This window comes from Corvus hawaiiensis, chromosome 25 (genome assembly GCF_020740725.1).
Source record: "Corvus hawaiiensis isolate bCorHaw1 chromosome 25, bCorHaw1.pri.cur, whole genome shotgun sequence".
NCBI lineage: Eukaryota > Metazoa > Chordata > Aves > Passeriformes > Corvidae > Corvus > Corvus hawaiiensis.
In genome coordinates this window covers 5416595-5436170 of record NC_063237.1, presented here as the reverse complement: position 1 = coordinate 5436170, position 19576 = coordinate 5416595, and the positions used below count along the sequence as shown (strand labels likewise).

At 63.3% G+C, this 19576-nt stretch overlaps 2 protein-coding genes across 4 annotated transcripts; both read left to right on the top strand.

Annotated features, from left to right (window-relative positions):
• ABCG4 (ATP binding cassette subfamily G member 4) lies at positions 1-12603 on the top strand. Of its 2 annotated transcripts, none has more exons than XM_048328929.1 (15): positions 1-439; positions 1949-2186; positions 4387-4504; positions 4578-4710; positions 4936-4986; positions 5122-5267; positions 5527-5650; positions 5856-5970; positions 6135-6271; positions 6354-6452; positions 6599-6767; positions 7279-7379; positions 7555-7713; positions 7847-7965; positions 8048-12603. In XM_048328929.1, the coding sequence occupies exons 2-15, from the start codon at positions 1958-1960 to the stop codon at positions 8271-8273; spliced, it is 1926 nt and encodes a 641-aa protein (XP_048184886.1). In that variant the 5' UTR covers positions 1-439; positions 1949-1957; the 3' UTR covers positions 8274-12603. The 2 variants fall into 2 exon arrangements, with proteins under 2 accessions (XP_048184886.1, XP_048184887.1); XM_048328930.1 differs by lacking the exon at positions 1-439 and adding an exon at positions 535-646.
• Positions 12604-12981: 378 nt separating this feature from the next.
• NLRX1 (NLR family member X1) lies at positions 12982-19527 on the top strand. 2 transcript variants are annotated; one of them, XM_048328944.1, is made up of 10 exons: positions 12982-13092; positions 13892-14018; positions 14116-14243; positions 14440-14500; positions 14871-14968; positions 15157-15773; positions 16142-17556; positions 18358-18444; positions 18528-18779; positions 18889-19527. In XM_048328944.1, exons 3-10 carry the CDS (start codon positions 14123-14125, stop codon positions 19205-19207), a joined length of 2970 nt encoding a protein of 989 aa, XP_048184901.1. In that variant the 5' UTR covers positions 12982-13092; positions 13892-14018; positions 14116-14122; the 3' UTR covers positions 19208-19527. The 2 variants fall into 2 exon arrangements, with proteins under 2 accessions (XP_048184901.1, XP_048184900.1); XM_048328943.1 differs by lacking the exon at positions 12982-13092 and adding an exon at positions 13244-13366.
• Positions 19528-19576: the final 49 nt, after the last annotated feature.

The following is a 19576-nucleotide window of genomic DNA, read 5'->3' as shown; positions in this document are numbered from 1 at the left end:
CAGCGCTGCCCGCCCGGGCAGCCCATCCATCCATCCATCCTGCCGCCCATCCCGCTCCCCGCCCGGCAGCACCGGCCGCGGGGCTGGCGGAGAGGGGCACCCCCGAGCAGCCGGGCCTGGGGGGCCGCTGCTGGCCACTGCGGGGCCGCTGCTAGCCACTGCGGGGCTTCTGCTAGCCACTGCGGGGCTGGGGCCGGAGCGCCCCCCGCCCGCCCTGCCCACCCAGCCCCGCGGAGGGATGGGGAGGAGACCCGGGCCGGGCACCCGCGGGGGCAGCGCCCAGCCCGGCTCCCGCCGCTGAGCACCGGAGCCGCGCCGAACCGAGCCGAACCGAGCCGGCCCCCGCCCGGCCGGGCCCCCCGGGCATCGCCCCTTTGTCTGCGGAGGAGGCGAGGCGGGGGCGCTGCGGGAGCGGAGCCGCCGCCCCGCACCCTGCCAGGTGAGGCTGCGGGAGAGCCGGGACCCGGGCCGGGGCCGGGCGGGGGGGGGGCTGGGGATGGAGGGGGCCGGCGGGGAGCAGGGATGAAGGAAGAGCATCCTCGGCAAAGCCTTCCCGTCCCCACCCCGCGCCTCGGGGCTGGGCTAAGCCGCGGAGAGCCGCTTGCGGGATTTAGCGCTCCGTGAACGCCCAGCCGGAGGAGTCAAGGTGAGCCCGAGGGCGCTTCGAGCCCGCTGCCCCCCACCACCACCCCCGAGCCCCCCGTTGCTGCACCCCGCGGATGCTGAGAGGGGACCCGCGGGCTGGGAACCCCCACCCCTCCTTCCCACCCCTCCTTCCCCGGGGCTGGGCTGGCTTCCTTCCAGCACTGAGCGGGATCTGCCTGCAGCAGGGAGTGGGCTGGGGGATCTCCCGCAGCTCCCGGCATCCGGCCGCCCCTCGCAGGGGCCGTGGTTGTGCGCGGCATCCGCAGCGAGCCACTGCCCGCAGCCCCAGCTGAATGTAGGTTAGCGAGGCAGTGAGACCCCGGACTGGGAGGCGAGATGGGTGCAGGGCACAGCCCGCTCAGGCACAGCCCGAGCTCCTTTTCCTGCTGCCGGGGGGATCCCCGATCTCCTCCCAGCCTCTGAGAGCGGGGTGAGCGTGCTCCCCGCCCTGCTCGGCTCAGCATCCCCCGGCGCCGCAGAGTCCCCAAGCCGAGCGGAGACACGAGGAGCTCGGCCGGGCTGCAGCCGCCGTGAGAGCGCTGCAGGCAGGAGAGGGCTGGGGCAGGTGTGTCAGCGTCATGGCCCCAGTTAAGGGCTGGCCTGGCCTCCGAGGCTGTGCTGTAAGAGCCCGGAAGGTGAAACGATGAGGCAAGGAAGGCAGAGAAGGAATGGCACCGGCAGGGCCCCCTCCCTGTTCTGTTAAGGCTCTCCCAGCAAGCCCAGGGGGACCCCAGGCACCAGCTGAGGGTCTGATCTATCCCGGACTGCTCTGGCCCGGGAGCACGGCGTGCTTTGTCCACGAAACCAGCTGGAATAATCTGCTTGCTTCAGATTTCATACCTGTGTTCCCTGAGGCCAGGGTGGGCAGGGCTGGTTCCTGGTGAGTCCTTGGGGACATCCAGGCACAGGGCAGAACATCAGCTCTGCCACCTCCCATCCTGCACCCACCGTGACAAATGGGATCGGGGCAGGGACCCCAGCAGCCCCAGGGCCGGGGGAGCTGAGCAGCCCTGCCAGCTCTGCTGCCGGAGCTGGACCAAGCTGCAGGAAGTGCATGAATTATTGACTGTGGAGCTGCACAAAATCCTGCTGTTCCTCGCCCTGAGCCCCTCGGTGCAGGCTCGGCATCCCTGGCCGGCTCCATCGTTCCAGCCAGATGTGGGTGCTGGCCCCAGCTGGGCGGAGGGGGCAGCGAGGCCTGGAGCCAGCGGGAGAAGGAGAGACAGGACTCGCTGTGGGCTGGTCCCTGCAGTGCCTGGAAGAGGGAGCCCGCTGTGAGCCGATCCCTGTGCGCTCCCCACAGAGCAGCAGGATGGCGGAGAAGGGCATGGATCCCGCGTGCGTCTCCATCGCCCTGGAGGACACGGTGTGCCACGCCAGCCCTCCGGACGCCCCGCTGCTCACCACCCACTTAAAGAAGGTGGAGAACCACATCACAGAGGCCCAGAGGTTCTCCCACCTCCCGAAGCGCTCGGCTGTCAACATCGAGTTCATCGACCTGTCCTACTCCGTGCGGGAGGGATCCTGGTGGAGGAAGAGAGGTAGGAGCTGGCGGGTGGGGAAGGGCAGGGAGGGGAGGGGACCTGCAGGGCTCTCACACCCGTTCTCGTTCCCGTTCTGCATGCCATGATCTCACCCTGGTCTGTCCGAGTGCCAGGGGCTCTTTGTGGCCGCTTGTTTGTTCTGGGTGCCCGCGGGAGGAGGGGGAAGGCTCTTGTCCCGCAGCAGTTGCTGCGTGCCTGCGTGTGCTGTGCAATGCCGGGCGAAGGCCGAGCGCATTCCAGGGAAACCTCTGGCCAGGGCAGCTATCCTGGGGCAGCCAGGAGGGATGGGATGGGATGGGATGGGACGGGACGGGATGGGATGGGATGGGATGGGATGGGATGGGATGGGATGGGATGGGATGGGATGGGTTTCCCCAGCACTGCTGTTTTGGGGTATGATGGCTGTGTGGGATGCAGCAGGAGACCTCAGGGCTGCCCCAGCTCAGAGCCTGGCGAGGAGCAGGTGTGGTTTGGGGGGGATTTCCTCTCCCTGTGCAGCCGAGGCCCTGGCTCCCCTCCCTGTGTACGACTCTGGCCGAGAGCTCAGGGAGGGGAGAGGGGAGGCAGATGGTGGCTGGTGGGTGGTAGTCCGCTTTAATTAGCGCTCTCAGTTAATGGGATGCCAATCAGGCAGCCCGATAAGATGGAGGGTGAGCTGATCTGCAGAAGCCGAAGGCAGGCAGGGACGAGCAGGGACCGAGGTCACAGGGCTGCCCGGTGAGGGGCCCTGCCAGCCAGGAGCGCCGGACGGAGCTCTGCCCCTGTCCCCGGGCTGTGCAGCTCGGGAAACCGAGGCACTGAGACACGGTGGGAGCAGCCCCGACATCTGCCGGGATGGTGCCTCCCTGTTTACCCGGGATGCTGAGGAGGCATCCCAGGAGGATCCATGGCACAGCCGCGGGTTCGCCAGGGCACATTGTGCTGTAGCCCCCAGGAGGGAACCGGCTGCTTGCCAGCGGGCCAATGCCCTGCAGCGAGGGAGGGGAAAAGGCTCGGGCAGCTAGACCAGGTGGGAGCAAGCGAGGGGTCCGGGGGTCGCGGGGATGGCGCTGGGAGAGGCGCTTTTTTTCCCCCGTTCAGGCAGAGCTGGCGGAGCGGGCGGGGGCTCGCGGTGGCTCTGGCCACAGCCCCCGGCCCCGGCTGGCCCGCCGTGCTGAGGCAGGAGGTTACTGGCAGTCAATGAACGTGAGTAACCGCTGCGCAAGCTGCAGTGGCGCCGACGTGAGCAGCATGCGCGGTGCGGAGCCGTGCGCGCTGCCGGGGGGGCTGCCGGCCCCGCTCGCCCCGGCCACCCTGCGCAGCCCCCCGCCCTCCCCTGGCCGCCCCTCCGCCCGCGGGACCCCCTCCTGCTGCAGCGTTCCTGACCCCGAGGGGTGCAGAGGAGGAGCGGGGGGCTGGCGGTGCTGGATGACCTTCCCTGGGGATGGACAAGTCAGAGGGGTCCCCAGGGAGGTGGGACTGTGAGTGGTCTGTCCCTGGGGTTGCCCCAGCTTGGATTTGTCGCCCTTGCCCCACACCAGCTGTCCCCGTGGGGCACAGAGGGGGTACATTTCCATGAGAGGGATGCTCAGGCTCGTGGTGTTATCGCCCCGATGCCATTGCTGTCCAGCCAGGGCTCCATTTCAGGGGCAGCTCCTGAGAGCCTGAGGCTGTGCTTGTTCCTTGCTCCCGACACATCGTGTTCCTTCTGCCAGAAAATGCTAATCAGCCGCGTTTAGAGCAGAGATAATTCCAGGTCTGATTAGCAGTGGCTGCTGCCGGGTGCCACAGCGTGAATGCCAATGAAGGCAGCAGCCGGATTGGGAACTCTGCCTGCCCCGTGCTGCCCTGCTCCTCGCTGGCCCTGTCCCCTGGCCTTAGGGATCAGCATCTGAAGACATGCCCAGGACCAGTGTCACAGCCTGGTAATCTTCCTTGGCAGCTCTGTGCCCTGACCTGGGGATTTCCCTGGTCTTTGCTGTGATCCAGGTCAGGAGCTTCTTCGGCACTGGGAATCAGTGGGATCAGCGAAGGACCAGGGACAGGGATCATGCTGGAGGTGGCAGCTGCTGTGGCTATAGCCCTGGGGGTGCTGATGGAGACACCTCCAGGCACGGCACATGGAGGCCCTGAGGTGGCCCAGGTGCTGGGGTGGCATCGCAGTCCCCATAGCACGGCTGCCCTGGGAAGCCAAACCCCTGCTGCTCTCTCCCTCCAGGGTACAAGACTCTCCTCAAATGCCTGTCAGGGAAGTTCTGCCAGCGGGAGCTCATTGGGATCATGGGCCCCTCGGGAGCCGGGAAATCCACGCTGATGAACATCCTGGCTGGCTACAGGTGAGGCTGGGGGCAGCCTGCGGGGCTGGGGGTGCAGGGCTGTGCTGCATTCCCTCACACCTCCTTCCTGCAGGGAGACTGGGATGAAGGGGCAGATCCTGGTGAACGGGCGGCCGCGGGACCTGCGCACCTTCCGCAAGATGTCCTGCTACATCATGCAGGATGACATGCTGCTGCCACACCTCACCGTGCTCGAGGCCATGATGGTGAGCTCTGGGGTCATCCTGTGGGCTGTCTCCTTGTGGGCACTTGAGCCCACACTGACATCAGGCATTTCCAAGGGCTCTGGGACACGGGAACAAAATCCTGCTGTCCTTGCTGCCTTTGTCCTGAGCCACTGCTCCTGGGCGGGCAGGGATGGAGCCGTGGTGCAGCCGGTTCTGTTCCTGACACCTGACAGTTGTGTCTCCCTGGCCATCCTCTGCCTGCAGGTGTCTGCTAACCTGAAGCTGAATGAGAAGCAGGAGGTGAAGAAGGAGCTGGTGAGTGCTGAGGAGGGTGGGCCCAGACCCCCTCATCTCCCCCCAAGACAGGGCTGAGGGGAGCAGGGGATGGCAAGGAACTCCTGGCGAAGGGAGGTGGATGAAAGTCCATGAAAACCCTTGGCTGTCTCACAGGTGAACGAGATCCTGACGGCCCTGGGGCTGCTGGAGTGCTCGTACACCCGCACCAGCTCCCTGTCGGGGGGCCAGCGCAAGCGCCTGGCCATCGCCCTGGAGCTGGTCAACAACCCGCCCGTCATGTTCTTCGATGAGCCCACCAGGTGAGGCCACAGGGGCTCCCAGCGCTGCCCGCCCAGCTGGGCTGCCCGGCTGGCATGGCCAGAACCCTCCGGTGCCCACCTGAGTGTGGGATGGGACTGTGCCCCCTGGGGCTGGTGCTCTTCTGCATCAATCTGTGGGGAGGGTGCCCACAAGGAGAGGCAAGCAGGGGCATCTTTGGGATGTTCTTCTCCCCCTCTCAACTCTCCCCTTCTCTCTCTGCTGTCTCTCTCTCCTCCTCCCCACGCTGCGTGGCCACAGCGGCCTGGACAGTGCCTCCTGCTTCCAGGTGGTGTCCCTGATGCGGTCCCTGGCTCAGGGTGGGCGCACCATCATCTGCACCATCCACCAGCCCAGCGCCAAGCTCTTCGAGATGTTCGACAAGGTTTGGGCTGGGATGGGGTCCCTCTGGCCCCAAGGCCCAGGAGAGGGGCCATGGGAGGGGTGGGCTGCAGGCATTTGATCTGGGGCTTGTGTGGCTGGGGTCTGGCAAGCGTGGCCTGTGTCACCCTGGCACAGGGAGGTGGGCAGGAGCAGGGGGCAGTGCCCTGGCTGCCCTGCACCTGCCACATCCCAACTTTCTCTTGCAGCTCTACATCCTGAGCCAGGGCCAGTGCATCTTCAAGGGTGTCGTGACCAACCTCATCCCCTACCTGAAGGGTCTTGGCCTCCACTGCCCCACATACCACAACCCCGCTGACTTCAGTGAGTGTCCCTATCCCAGCAGAGGGTGGCGAGCTCCAAACCCAGTGCCCAAGCCCTGGCAGCTGCCCAGGTCACCCCCAGGTTGCCCAAGGGCGATGCCTGTGCCCTTCCTGTTAGGTGCTGGCTGGCTCAGCACCTCTCAGGGGTCCTGTCCTCCTCCACAGTCATCGAGGTGGCCTCAGGAGAGTATGGGGACCTCAACCCCGTCCTGTTCCGTGCTGTCCAGAACGGGATGTGCACCATGGCTGAGAAGAAGAGCAGCCCTGACAAGGCAGATTCATCGTGCCCAACCTGTGGGACGGTGAGTGGGGGGTCAGAGGAGCCTCCTGTGCCAGCAGGGACCCTGTGGTGTGACCCTGAGCCATGTCCCTGTGCTCTTGCAGGATGTGGATCACATTGAGAGCCACACATTTGCCACCAGCACCTCAACTCAGTTCTGCATCCTCTTCAAGAGAACCTTCATCTGCATCCTAAGGGACACGGTGAGGGCAGGGGAGGCTGGGCCGGGGCTTGAGGCTGGGCTCTGTTGGGGGCTGGCAGAGACAAGGAGTTAAATGGGCTGTCTGCTGCTCCCTTGGGATGTTTTTGGGGTGCAGCCCCACCTTGTTGAGCCCCCCTGTGCCTGCAGGTGCTGACCCACCTGCGCTTCATGTCCCACATCTGCATCGGGGTGCTCATCGGGCTGCTCTACCTGCACATCGGCAACGACGCGGGCAAGGTCTTCAACAACACCGGCTTCCTCTTCTTCTCCATGCTCTTCCTCATGTTCGCCGCCCTCATGCCCACCATCCTCACCTGTAAGGAGCTCCTTGCCCCAAAATCCCTTCGCTGCTCCCGGATGTTGGGGTGCTCCGGCTGTGTGGCCGTGTGTGTGTGCTGGGCAGGGTGTGGGCAGCCAGAGGGATTGGGCAGAAGGGGGAAAATGAGAAAGAAGAGGAAAAAAATTAAAGAAGAGGGGAAAAACTTGTGTTTGCCTGTGCTGCAGCTTTGCCCTTCGTTTGGCTATAATATCCTCGTTGGCTCAAAGCAGGTTTGGGTTTGGTTTCAATTTATTTTTTTTCTGAGAATCCGTGTTTTCTGCTTCACCTCTTTTCTTAAAAAGCCCCACCCAAGCTGACTTTTCCATGAGGAAATTTCCCATATCAGGCACTGATTTTTTTTCCCCGATGAAGGTTTGAGCACCCTCTCATGCTGCAGGCAGGGGGTTACCTGGTGCATCTCCCCTGCCTGCACCAGGGAAGGTGGGAGAGGGGCTGGAGCACCCCAGGGCAGGGAATTGCTGGCTGCTCACTCCCTGTGTCCCTGCAGTCCCCCAGGAGATGACCGTATTCCTGAGGGAGCACCTGAACTACTGGTACAGCCTCAAAGCCTATTACCTGGCAAAGACCATGGCAGATGTGCCCTTCCAGGTGAGCTTTCCGTGGATTTAACCACCACCCTGATGCTGAGGTGCCTCCCTTGGCACAGCCAATTCCTCCCCAGTGCCCCAGGCTGGCCATGGAGGGGTCCCTGCCTCCCCCAGGAGGCTCTGTGGGGTGAGGATGGCCGTGGGTGCAGCAGGGCGGTGTCTCTGTCCCCGTGCAGGTGATCTGCCCCATCGCCTACTGCAGCATCGTGTACTGGATGACGGGCCAGCCCCCCGAGGCCACGCGCTTCCTGCTCTTCTCCGCCCTGGCCACCGCCACGGCCCTGGTGGCCCAGTCCCTCGGGCTTCTCATTGGAGCTGCTTCCACTTCCCTGCAGGTCAGACGGGGCTTTGCCTGCTCCATGGAGAGTTGCAAGAGGTCCCATGACAATTTGGGGTGGAGGGAAGTGCTGCCCACGGCTAGTGCAGCTGTGGGCAGGGGCGTGACCCCCAGTGGCCTCTACTCCCCAGGTGGCCACCTTTGTGGGACCCGTCACTGCCATCCCCGTGCTGCTCTTCTCGGGCTTCTTCGTCAGCTTCAAGACCATCCCCACCTACCTGCAGTGGAGCTCCTACGTCTCCTATGTCAGGTGGGCCCCCAGCTACGGCCAGAGCTCCCTGTCCTGGGCTCCCCTGGGGCCCCTGGTGACCCTCAGGTGTGCTCTGCCCTAGGTATGGCTTCGAGGGGGTCATCCTCACCATCTACGCCATGGAGCGCGAGGACCTGGAGTGCCTCGAGGACTTCTGCCCTTTCCAAAAGCCCATCAAGATCCTGCAGGAGCTGGATGTGGAGGAGGCCAAGCTCTACCTGGACTTCCTCATCCTGGGCATCTTTTTCGTCATCCTGCGGCTCCTGGCTTACCTGGTCCTCAGGTACAAGGTCAAATCTGAGAGATAAAGGGGCCGTGGGGTCCCAGTGCCACTCCCGGGCCTGGCCTGCTGTGAGAGATGTTCTGCAGACGGACACGGTGCTCCTGCAGGTCCCGGACCGTGGCGGAGGCTTTGGGAAGTGCCAGCCAGGCCTGGCTCAGTCGAGAAGGGTTTTGAGACATCTCGGAACTGTTTTAACCTTTCCACACACTCTTCATTGCAAAACGTTTTGTACAGCCCGGGCATGTGCCGCCCTCCCCCCCAGGACTGATGGCCCCGCGGAGCTTGGGTCCCCTCTTGTCATCCCTGCCTGGCGCTGCCCTGGGGACACCAGGGACAGTCCTGCGGAGGTGATTTCTGCCGAGCACGGCTGGGAGGAGCCTGCTCCGTGCAGGGGGAGCAGCGGGCTGGGGCTGGGCTGGGAGGAGGGAGCTGCAGAGTTGGAAGAGCAGCTCGTGGCCCCGTTCCTCGTCCCGGCCAGCAGCGCGTGAGTCAGAGCTGAGAAGAGCCCAAAGATGCCATAGGTGAAGTTGCACAAGGCTTTAGTGTTTCCTGTCGCCGTAGCCACAGAGATTGCTGCATCCCCCTTTCCTTTCTGTGCAAATCCTCCTCCTTTTTTTCCCCTTTTTTCTTTTTTCCTTCCCCCCCCCCCCCCCCCCCCCCCCCCCCAAACCCTACTGCATCCCAGTCTTCATGGAGGGGAAAGGGAGCCAGCGGGCAGAGATGGACTTGGGGCTCTGTCTCAGACTCCTGCTGGGATGCCATCCTCAGAGACAGGGTCTTCAAACCAGGGTCTGCGGGAACAGGACAGTGTTCACAGACCTTAGGGAGTCTCACGCTCAGTCCCTGTTGTCTTTGGGGTCGGAGAAAGAGGGTCTGAACCAAACCAACCAACGTGGAGGGAAGTGACTGGTCCCTTCAAGTGCTTGCATGGAGCAAGGAGGATTTAGGTTCCCACACCCTGCCAGTTCCAGGAGGCTGAAAAACAGGGCTGGGCTCGGCTGTGTCATCACAGGAGCCTCTGCTGCAGGAGGAGAGCTGGCCCTGAGCCCTTCCCACAACCTCCCTTCCCCCGGCACCACTGGGGCTGTCTCAACAGGACAGGGAGGACGCGCCTCGCTCAGCACCGACTGTGCAAGGAGGGGATGCCAGGGACACCCGGCCTGTCACAGTGCCAACCTCCCAGGGTGACACTGTGCAGAAGGGGGTCCCAGCAGTGCTGAACTGGAAACCAGGTGAGATCCCAGCGTGGTTTGTTTGCAGCGGGCAATCCGGACACTGGGAAGGCCTTTGCACTTTGTGACTGGTACCGCTAAAAGATCCCTTTTGGCACACGGCTCTGGTGGCTCCTCCAAAGTCGCACACCTTGCGGAGGAAAGGCAGTTCGGCACCTTGCTGGCTCTCCAGAGGAACTGAGCTGAGCCCAGGGCTGGTGGGGCACCTGCACAAGCTGCTGTGCTGGGAACACAGCACCCTGCTCACCTGCACAGCACAGGCTCCGTGGGTGCGCTGGCACTGCTGGCACCGGGCTGCACTTGTCACCCACAGGTTTTTGGTGAGCACAGACGTGGGGGAGGCAGCCCTGCGCCACCCTGGCAGGCTGGCCCTGGTTCAGGTCAGCCTGAGGGGTGCTGCTCCTGGCACTCTGAGCAGCCAGGGACTGCAGGGCAAATGCCAGATTCCAGCAGAGTCCTGGAGACTGATCTTTGGTTTTGCTGGCTCCGGTTGGGGCTGCACAGCAGAGTCTGGCTGGCCTGACACTGATGCTGGGCACTCAGCAAAGCCGAGTTTCCCCTGCCTGGAGGGCATCGAGGAATGTTTGGCCATGGGGCTCTCCTGCACAGAGGGTCTGGAAGCAGGACACACCCTGCTGCCCTTTCTGTGCAGAGCATTGGGCTTTTCCCCAGGGACTATTGTCTGACTTTGCACCATCCCTGACAAAATTCCCCTCTGCTCCTGGATCTTCCTTCAGTGCCGTGCTCTGCAGTGGAGCTGTGGCAGCTGGAGGGCTGCAGGGTCCTGGGCACAGTGCTGCCAACCACAGCCACAGGGGCACGGAGGAGTGGGGGACAGTCCCTGTGTCTGCTCTGTCACGAGGTGCATGGATGGGCAGGGAGCCGGGGGATGGTGGGGCTGTCACCCTTCTCCATCTCCTTGTCCCTGGAGCTGATGGGACTGATGTCCTGCTTCTGTTCTGCTCTTGGGCTGGCACTAGTTAAGCCTGGCCCAGCACAGAGCATGCTCTGCTGGGCTGAGGCTCTTCCCTGGATGGATCCCGAGGTGCAGGAGGTGTCAGCGGGGCAGCTTTGCACAGCTCCTGCGTCCTCCCTGGCATTTGGGGCTCTCGTGGTGGGTCCTGCCTTCTGCACCCTGGAGGCACGGCCGTCCCCAGCGCTGTGTTCTGCACCCAGCACACCTGGACACCCCTGTGCCATCACAGCCAGGGCCACCACCACTGCCAGGAGGACCAGGACAAGACAGACTAGTGTGTGGAGCAAAGGCTGCTACCAGCAGGCACCAGTGACTGCCACTGCCCGTGTCCCCCATGCACAGGGAAGGCTTTGTTGACCAGGGCTCCCACTGCTGGGCCCAGCCTGTCTGGGATGGGGCAGCTGGCAGCACCCCTGGGATGTCCAGGAGGGCTCAGCACAGCCTGTGCCTCCTGCACCGGTGCATTGCAGTGTCCCAGCTGACCAGGTACGTGGCCACTGCGGGGCAGAGGGCCAGGACAAGCCCTGGAGCTGCAGGATGGCTGTCCTCGATCTGGGCAAGGGCTCTGGGGGGTGGGGGTGATGGGGCAGGCCCCTCGTCCCCGGAGCAGCAGGACACAGGTGAATGTGTTGGTACAGAGGGGCTGCGATGAGTGAGGGATGTGGCACAGGGCAAAGGCACCTTCGGTACTGCCTGAGGAAGTGAGCTGAGGTGCCACTGTCCTTTCCCTCTCCTCAAGGACAGTCCCTGAGGTGGTGGAAGGTGCAGGGAAATGCAAAAGGAAGAAGCGAGTTTGCACTGAGCCCCCAGGCCGGCGTGGCTGGGCTGGGCTGGGCTGGGCTGGGCTGGGCTGGGCTGGGCTGGGCTGAGCAGCTGGGGGTTATTGTCCCTCTGCTGCCGGGATGGTCCCTGCCCTGCAGGAGCAGGTTGTCTCTGCCCTGGCATGGCAGAGGGATAGGGTGCAGCTGTCCTGCTCCCGGGGCCCCTTAGGGAAGCAGCAAGGATGCACTTTATCAGGGCAGGGAAGCAGAGCACCCAGGGTGCTTCTGGCTGCAGGAATCCCACGAGAGAACGCAGCTGGATAATCACTAGGAGCGTGATGGAGGAGAGCAGGCTTCTTCCCCCACACCTCCTCTCCTCTCCTGTCCCTGCCTTCCCTTGTGATGCACTTTGCGTGGATGAGGGTGGGGTTCAAGCTGTGGCCCTGGCTCCCTGGGAACACCGGTCAAGCCTCAACCCACCACAAACTGCTTCAGCCCCTTCGGCCCACGGCTGTATCAGGTTCTGCCTCTCACCGGTGCTGGGATGGCAGGCAGGCAGGCAGGGGTATGGCCACTCACCTCCATGCATGTCCAGGCCACCTTTGTCACACGCAAAAGAAGAGCAAATGCTTCATCACCTGGCTGGGGGTTGCTGGAGGGGAGACTGGGCTAGAACAGGGAGGGGATGGGGCTTCTCCCAGGGTTTTACCCCTCCCCCAAATCAGGCAATAAAACAGTGTTTCCTTCTCACTGTGTGGACACCATTTGTCCTGTCCCTCTGCCACGGGCAGCCTGGGATCTCTGTGTGTGTCCCTGCCACGCTGGACCCTGAGCTTTTCCAGCCTTCACCATGTCCACAGGTGCAGAGGAGGCTGGACAGTGCGGGGTACGTGTGATCCCGGGGGCAACCATGCAGAGAAGTGCAGCCATTGAAACTCACATTTCCACAAGACACAGGCGTGAGCTGCTTTCTCCCTGGGACAGCTTGCCAAAATAAATGCAGGTAACAGCTCAAAGGCCGGGGGAGTCTGCTGGCACAGCTCTGTTGTGGCAGCTGGTCAGGTGGCATTTGCCCAGGTCCTTCTGCCTTGCTGGGAGGGGGCTGCGAAGTGGGACCAGGGCACTGCTGCCCACAGCTGCAGCCTGGCAGGAACCAGGCAGGGTGGAGGTGAGGCCCTGGGCTCTCCAGGCTGGGCTGCACACGCAGGTAAGTGCCCCGCAGGGACGGGGTGCCAGGTCCCAGCTTGCTGCTGGCACTCACCAGTGCCCAGAGGGTCCCGGGAGCTGTAGGGCAGGAGGAGATGTTGCGGTTTGTGTCGGTGTTTCCGAGATGCCAGCTGTACTTGTTGGATTTCACACATCAATAAAACTTATATTTATAGTGTACTGCCTGGATGTCTCCCTTTGCTGAGAGCCTCGAGGGCACACGTGTGGGGGGGGGGGGGGGGGGGGTGTTGTCAAGGGATTTGGGATGCAAATACGGCCTGGCAGCCTTACCCAGGTGTGACCCCTCAGTCCCAGCACCCCTGGATGGGCTGGCACTTCCCGGGAGAGCAGCCAGGGACTGAGAAGAGTGCATGTGGCCCCACTGACACAGCTGTGCCTTGCTGGGCGGCCAGAGCAGATCTGCCAGCAGCGAGAGGCAGGTACAGGTGTGCGTGTTTGTGTGTGCATCACGTGTGTCAAACTGGCACAACCGGGCGTGCTGGGCTGCCCTGCCGGCAGAGCCTCCCCCAGCTCCTTTTCCCGGTGGGGAGGGATTCTCGGCAGAGCAGAACTCGTCCTTGCAGGCTGCAGTTGCACAGCCGGGCAGCAGCTGGGGATGCAGAGCCGCCAGATGCGTCCGGAGGACATCCCCGCCTTGCAGCACATCTGGTAAGACCCCCAGGCCCCCAGCCCACCAGTTTGGGCAGGGAGTGCGGATGTTCCTCCCGGCCGCTCTCCCATCCTGCTCGGGGAGCTGGCAGGCGCCGGGCGTGGGGCGGGACAGGGCAGGAAGGCGTTGCAGGAAATTCAATCTGCGGAACAGCCGCCTCCGCAGCGGAGGCGTGCCCGGGACAGGCATGGCAGGAGGCGGATGGGCAGCTCTGGGCTGTGCTCCGTGAGCACCGGGAGCTCGGCTTTCCCGGCTGGAACCCTGCTGGACGAGGTAACCCCGCTGCTTCCAGCGCCGCCGCCGCTCTCGCCCCGCTCCGTGCCGGCCTCCGTGCCCCGGGCTCCGTGCCCTGGGTGGGCTCCGTGCCCTGGGTGGGCTCCGTGCCCTGGGTGGGCTCCGTGCCCCGGGCTCCGTGCCCCGGCACCGCCACGGCCCCGGCCGTGCGGCGGGGAGGGCACAGGGAGCGAGGGCACGAGTGCCACGGGGGGCCCGAGAGGGTCCCGAAAGGGCTCTGCAGCAGGAGGGCAGCACGGGGCCCTCGGCTCAGCAGAGCGGCTGGGAAGGGGTTGGACACTGGGGATGGGACACAGTGGGGTTTGTTCCTGCAAAGGCAGCGAGGTCGGGACACCCGTGTTCAAGGTCGGCTTCTCTGCCCCTGTGCCTCAGTTTCGCCATGTGGATAACATAAAAAGGGACTGTAAACAGCGTGGCTTGTGGAGGGTGTGAGCAAGCTGTCACCCTGCTCGTCCCTTCCTCTCTGATGGGGTTTGCTTGTATCTTTCTTGCCCCGTGCCTCAGTTTCCCAGGATGTTGCGGGCTGTGAGCACCACCCGAGCTCCTGAAGGATCACCCTGGTGAGCCGGGGCAGGAGCCTGAGTCAGCGCCAGCACAGCCGGTTCTGCCAGACCGGACTGCACTGGGGCAGGTAAGGCTGGGCAGAGCTCTGCTGCAGCACAAACCTACAGCCCCCTGTGCTCTGCAGAGCACCCCGGAGCCCCTCACCCACCTCCCCTGTCTTTCAGGTGGAGGATGTCCCGGGCCATGCAGTGCCAGAGCTGCCTGCCCTGGGGCAGCTGGGCACAGCTGCCTCGGTCCCTGGCAGGGAGCAGGGGGACCCGCAGTGTGTCTGTGCGTGCTGCTGCAGTGCCAGGTGAGCTGGGCTCTGTGCCTCTGGCACTCTGTCCTGTCCCCAGGGAAGCCTGTCCCTGTTGGACATCCCTCCCCAGCTGGGCAGGGATGTGGGACACCCCAGCAAGGTGTGAAGCCAGTGGGCTGGGTGAGGTTAGCTGGGCTGGGCTGGGCTGGACAGGGCCATCCCTGACCATGTGCATTCTTCCTCCCCACAGGTCCTGCAGGCAGGTGCTTCCTCAGGAAGATCCTTCGCACAAGCAGCATCTCCCTCCCCAGGTACAGTCAGTGTCACACGGCTGGGGCTCTGCCAGAGCACCTGGGTGGCTGAGCTGGCTGCCTTGGCACCAGGACACTGCTTTGCTTCCACCTAGAAACACACCCAGACCCACCTCCCTGCCTGCTCTGACTCCAGCCCACCTCCTCTGCCTCTCCACGGGTTTTCTGGGAATGCACAGCCCATGGCTTGCTGACCTGCCTTCACCTCCCAGCCGTGCCCCTGCCCTGGCCCTGCGCTCTCCTGTGGTGTGGGGGAAGGAAGGGGTGAGCTGGCTCCTCTCAGCACTTCCCACGGCCTGGTTTGTGACCTGCCCACCCTGCCCCAGGCAGGGTTTGGAGCTGCTCCTCGTGACACTCCCTCCTCTTGCAGGGGCTGTGTTCGCTACCAGGGAGGCTCCCAGCAGAACTCTGCTCAGCCCGGCTCCTCTGGCCATGCCCAGTCCCAGCTGAGGAACGTGGCCTCTTCGGGTGAGTTTGCAGCTCTGTGCGGGAGGGAGGGTCTCACACAGCGGGGTGGGGGCAGCTGCTGTCCTGGGCAGTGTGAGGGTTCCCCATATGGGTGCTGTCCCCTCTCTGCAGTGGCTTGGGGCAGGCAACTTCCCCAGTCCCCTGCCAGGGAGAAGCTCTTGTCAAGTCCAACACCTTCCTCCTTCCAGGCGCCATCAAGAAGCACCAGAAGAGCCTGTCTGCATGGTTCAGCCACCAGCCTAATGAGGAGAGGCAGTTTGGCCCTTCCTTCTCTCTGGATGCCGTCCACGTGGACCCAGTGATCCGGGAGAGCTCCCTGGAGGAGATTCTGAAGCCCTCCCCTGACTTAACCATCCAGAACCAGCTCCAGCAGCCCTCCAGACGGGTTATCAGCCTCCACAACCTCTTTGACGTGGACGCTTGCGGGCGGCAGGTGAAGAACGTGGTGCTCTACGGCACCGTGGGCACGGGCAAGAGCACCCTCATTAAGAAGATGGTGGTGGATTGGTGCCACGGCCGCCTGCCCCGCTTCGAGCTGGTCATCCCCTTCTCCTGCGAGGACCTGTCCCACAGCCATGCCCACATCTCCCTGCGGCGCCTCATCACCAAGAAGTACCAGCACCTCCGGGATGTGGTGCCGGTGCTGGAAGCTTCCAACCTCAAGGTGCTCTTCATCCTCAACGGCCTGGAGTGCCTCAACCTGGACTTCCGCCTGGCTGGCACGGAGCTGTGCTGTGACCCCAACGAGCCCGTGCCTCCCTCTGCCATCGTGGTCAACCTGCTGCGGAAATACCTCCTGCCCGAGGTCAGTGTTGCCCTCCTTTGTGCTGGGATGAGCCCTGAGGCATCACAGGGAGGGCTGTTGTGATAGTTATTTGCAGTCCAGCTTGACTGGGAGCAAGCAGGCAGCCTCCATTCGTGGAGGGACTTGCCAGAGTGGCTTCATGTCACTGGTGGGGTCTTTGGGGAGGCCTGGTAAGGTGATGAAGGCTGTGAACTCCCAGACTCTGTCTATGTCTAGCAGGGAACGGGGAAAGTTCTTCTGTCCCCTCCAGCACCCTTTTTGCACCAGCTTTGTGAACCGCAGCCTGTGGATGGGGTGCTCCTTGTGCACCTCTCCGTGGGCTGTGCCCTGGTGAGCAGCCCCAAACCCATCCACCCCTGTGTCCCCAGGCCAGCATCATCGTCACCACACGCCCATCGGCCGTGCGCCGCATCCCCGGCAAGTACGTGGGACGCTACGCCGAGATCTGCGGCTTCTCCGACACCAACCTGCAGAAGCTCTACTTCCAGATGCGTCTCAGCCAGCCTGGCTGCACCGGAGAGAAAGGCCAGGATTGCAGCTCTGCAGAGCAGGAGAACCTGGTGGAGATGTTGTCGAGGAACTTGGAGCGCCACAACCAAATAACGGCTGCCTGCTTCCTGCCCTCCTACTGCTGGCTGGTGTGCACCACCCTGCACTTCCTCTACTTCACCAGGACGGTCCCTCCCAGCCAGACCCTGACTGGCATCTACACCAGCTTCCTGAGGCTCAACTTTAGCGGGGAGGTGCTGGACAGCACCGACCCCACCCACATCTCCATGATGAAGTATGTGGCCAAGACAGTGGGCAAGCTGGCCTACGAGGGGGTGATGTCCCGCAAGACCTGCTTCTCAGAGGAAGACCTGCAGCAGTGCTTTGAGGTGGAGATGAAGACTGAAAGCGAGCTCAACCTCCTGGAGGTTTTCCGCAGCGATGTCTTCCGCTTCTTCCTCAGCCCGTGTGTGCAGCCAGGCAAGGAGCACACCTTTGTCTTCACCATCCCCGCCATGCAGGAGTACCTGGCAGCCCTGTACGTGGTGCTGGGTGAGAAGAAGACCCTGGCCCAGAGAGTGGGGCAGGAGCTGTCAGAGGTCATCGGGAAGGTGAGCGAAGATGTGGCTGTGGTTGTGAACATCATCTCCAAGGTGCTGCCCCTGCGCTTCCTCCCCGTGCTCTTCAACCTGCTCAAGATCTTCCCTCGCTACTTCTCCCGGGTGAGCGGCAAGGACAAGGATGCCATCGCTCACACCATGGCAGAGGAGCTGTTCAAAGAGGAGGACTACTACAATGATGACGTCTTGGACCAGATCAACTCCAGCATCCTGGGTGTGGAGGGCCCCGTGCGCCACCCCGATGAGGCCCCCGACGATGAGGTCTTCGAGCTCTTTCCCATCTTCATGGGTGGGATCCTGTCCCGCCGCAACCGCGCCATCCTGGAGCAGCTGGGCTGCTCCATCAAGAACCTGGCAGCCTTCGAGATCGCTAAGGCCATGAAGAAGACGGTCATCAGGAAGGGCCGCAAGGGCCTGCCCCCCTCTGAGCTCATGGACTACCTGTTCTTCCTGCACGAGTTCCAGAACGAGCGATTCACGGCTGAGGCCATCCGCTCCCTCCGTGCTGTCAACCTCTCCTCCGTCAAGATGACCCCTCTCAAGTGCTCTGTGCTGGCTTCTGTCATGAGCACCACGTGCCATGAGGTGGAGGAGCTGAAGCTGACCTCCTGCAACCTGGACAGCGGCAGCTTGAGGACCCTCTTCCCTGTCCTGCTGCGATGTAAAGCTCTCCAGTGAGTACCACCTCTTCCTGCCCTTGGGCACTGCTCAAAAATTGGGTTCTTCCTCGCCTCTGCCCATCACGGGGATGCTTTAGGAGCCCAGGTATGGAAAAGCTGAGGATAGGCGTGTTTATCCTCAGTGCAGACCTAGGAACTACAGCTCCCAACATGCAACACTCCTTGAGCAGCCTTTCTAGGGCACTGCGTGCTGGGATTTGCAGTCCCAGCTCACCCTCCCGCAGGAATTTTGGGAAGTTCCCTGCAGCTGGTACAGGCTGGGCAGGCTGCCAGCTGTCCTGGCAGACCCGCGTCCCTACGGGAAGTTCCCTGGCATCCCCGTGTCGTTAGCGCTGTGAGGAGTTTGGTGTCCCAAAGGTGGGAGTCTGGGCTGTGCAGATGTTCCCACAAGCGTTCCAGAATATCTGTGGAGCTGCAGGTCTTCCTGTCGCCCAGGTGGTGGCGAGACGTGCTCAGCACAGATGGATCGGGCTGTGCAGCTGGGCTGTGCCGCACTTCCTTCCTCCAGATGCTCAGGAGGGCTTGATGGAGCCCTGATCCCTCCTCTGACCTTCACCCACCCCCTGAAGACTTCACCATCCCCTTCCTCTTGCCCTGCTCCTGCTGGCACTGGCTCTGCTGGCTCATGCTCCGGTGCGGTGTCACTGTGCTCCCTTTGGCAGAGGAAGCTTGGAGTGGCCTAGTTTGGGGAGCCCAGGGAGGATGGTGATGGGCAAAATGGAGCGGGCAGGGCTGCCAGGCTCACAGGTAACAGCCATTTTGCTCCCGTCACCCCCATGTCTTGCTCTGCACCAGTCTGCAGCTCAACAGCCTGGGCTCCGACGCCTGCAAGGAGATTCGTGACCTGCTCCTGCACGACAAGTGTGTGGTGAGCAGCCTGCGGTGAGTATGGCCCCCGCCCTGCATGACACTGCCACTGCTGCCCACCACGTGCCCCGGCACTCCCTGAGCTCCCGTGTCCACAGGCTGACCAATAACCCCGTGGGCGAGCAGGGCGCTCGCTACCTGGCCGAGGCGCTGGCCGGCAACCGCTCGCTGACCCAGCTGTCGCTGCTGCACACGGCGCTGGGGGACCCCGGCGCCGAGGCCATCGCCCAGCACCTGGCTGAGAACCAGCACCTGCAGGAGCTCAACCTGGGCTACAACTCCCTGACGGACGCGGCAGCCCTGCGTGTGGTGGAGGTGGCCAAGAGGCACGAGACGCTGGACAAAGTGCAGTGAGTCCACTCTGCCACGTCCCTGCCCTTTTGCCCACACAGCCTCCCTGTCCTGTCTGCCTCTGTTCCTCCCCTCAGCCCTCACTGGTGTCTCCTGCTGCTTTCCCAGCCTCTACTTCAACGACATCAGTGAGGATGGCAAGAGGGCGCTTGACAGCCTGCGCATGGACCGGGATGGCGTCAGGGCTCTGGTTTTCCTCACGGCAGGCACTGATGTCTCCGATTACTGGTCCCACATCCTGAACGTGGTGCAGAGGAACCTGCCGTTCTGGGACCGCGAGCGGGTCCGGCAGCACCTCGCCCTCCTCCTGCAGGACCTGGAGAGCAGCCGCAGCCAGACTGCCAATCCCTGGAGAAAAGCCAAATTCCTGCGAGTCGAGAGCGAGGTCAAGAAAATGCTGGGGAAACTGCAGGATGGGACCCTCTAACCTGCTGCCCATCCACCAGCCAGGGATGGGGCAGTGGAGGGTGCCTAGCAGCACATTCCCTGCGCCCTTACCCACCTAGAGATGCTGAGTGGATGGTGCTGTCAAAGGTGCTGGGTGTGTGGGGCTCAGCCTCCTCTGCAGGCGAGGCTGAAGTGTGGGAATGGGACAGAATCCAGGCCAGGAGCAAATGGGACTTGTTCTTCTGGGCTTGTGGAAACCCAGCCCCTGCACCCCAGCCAGAGCAGTGGCAGGCAGCAGGATTGGGGCTTGTCTGTGAATCTTTTGGGAGCATTAAAGTGCACCACTTTGTTTCCACTGAAGCGCACTAGTGCCAAGACGTGATCTGCTCTTCGGGCCCTTCCTGGGGTG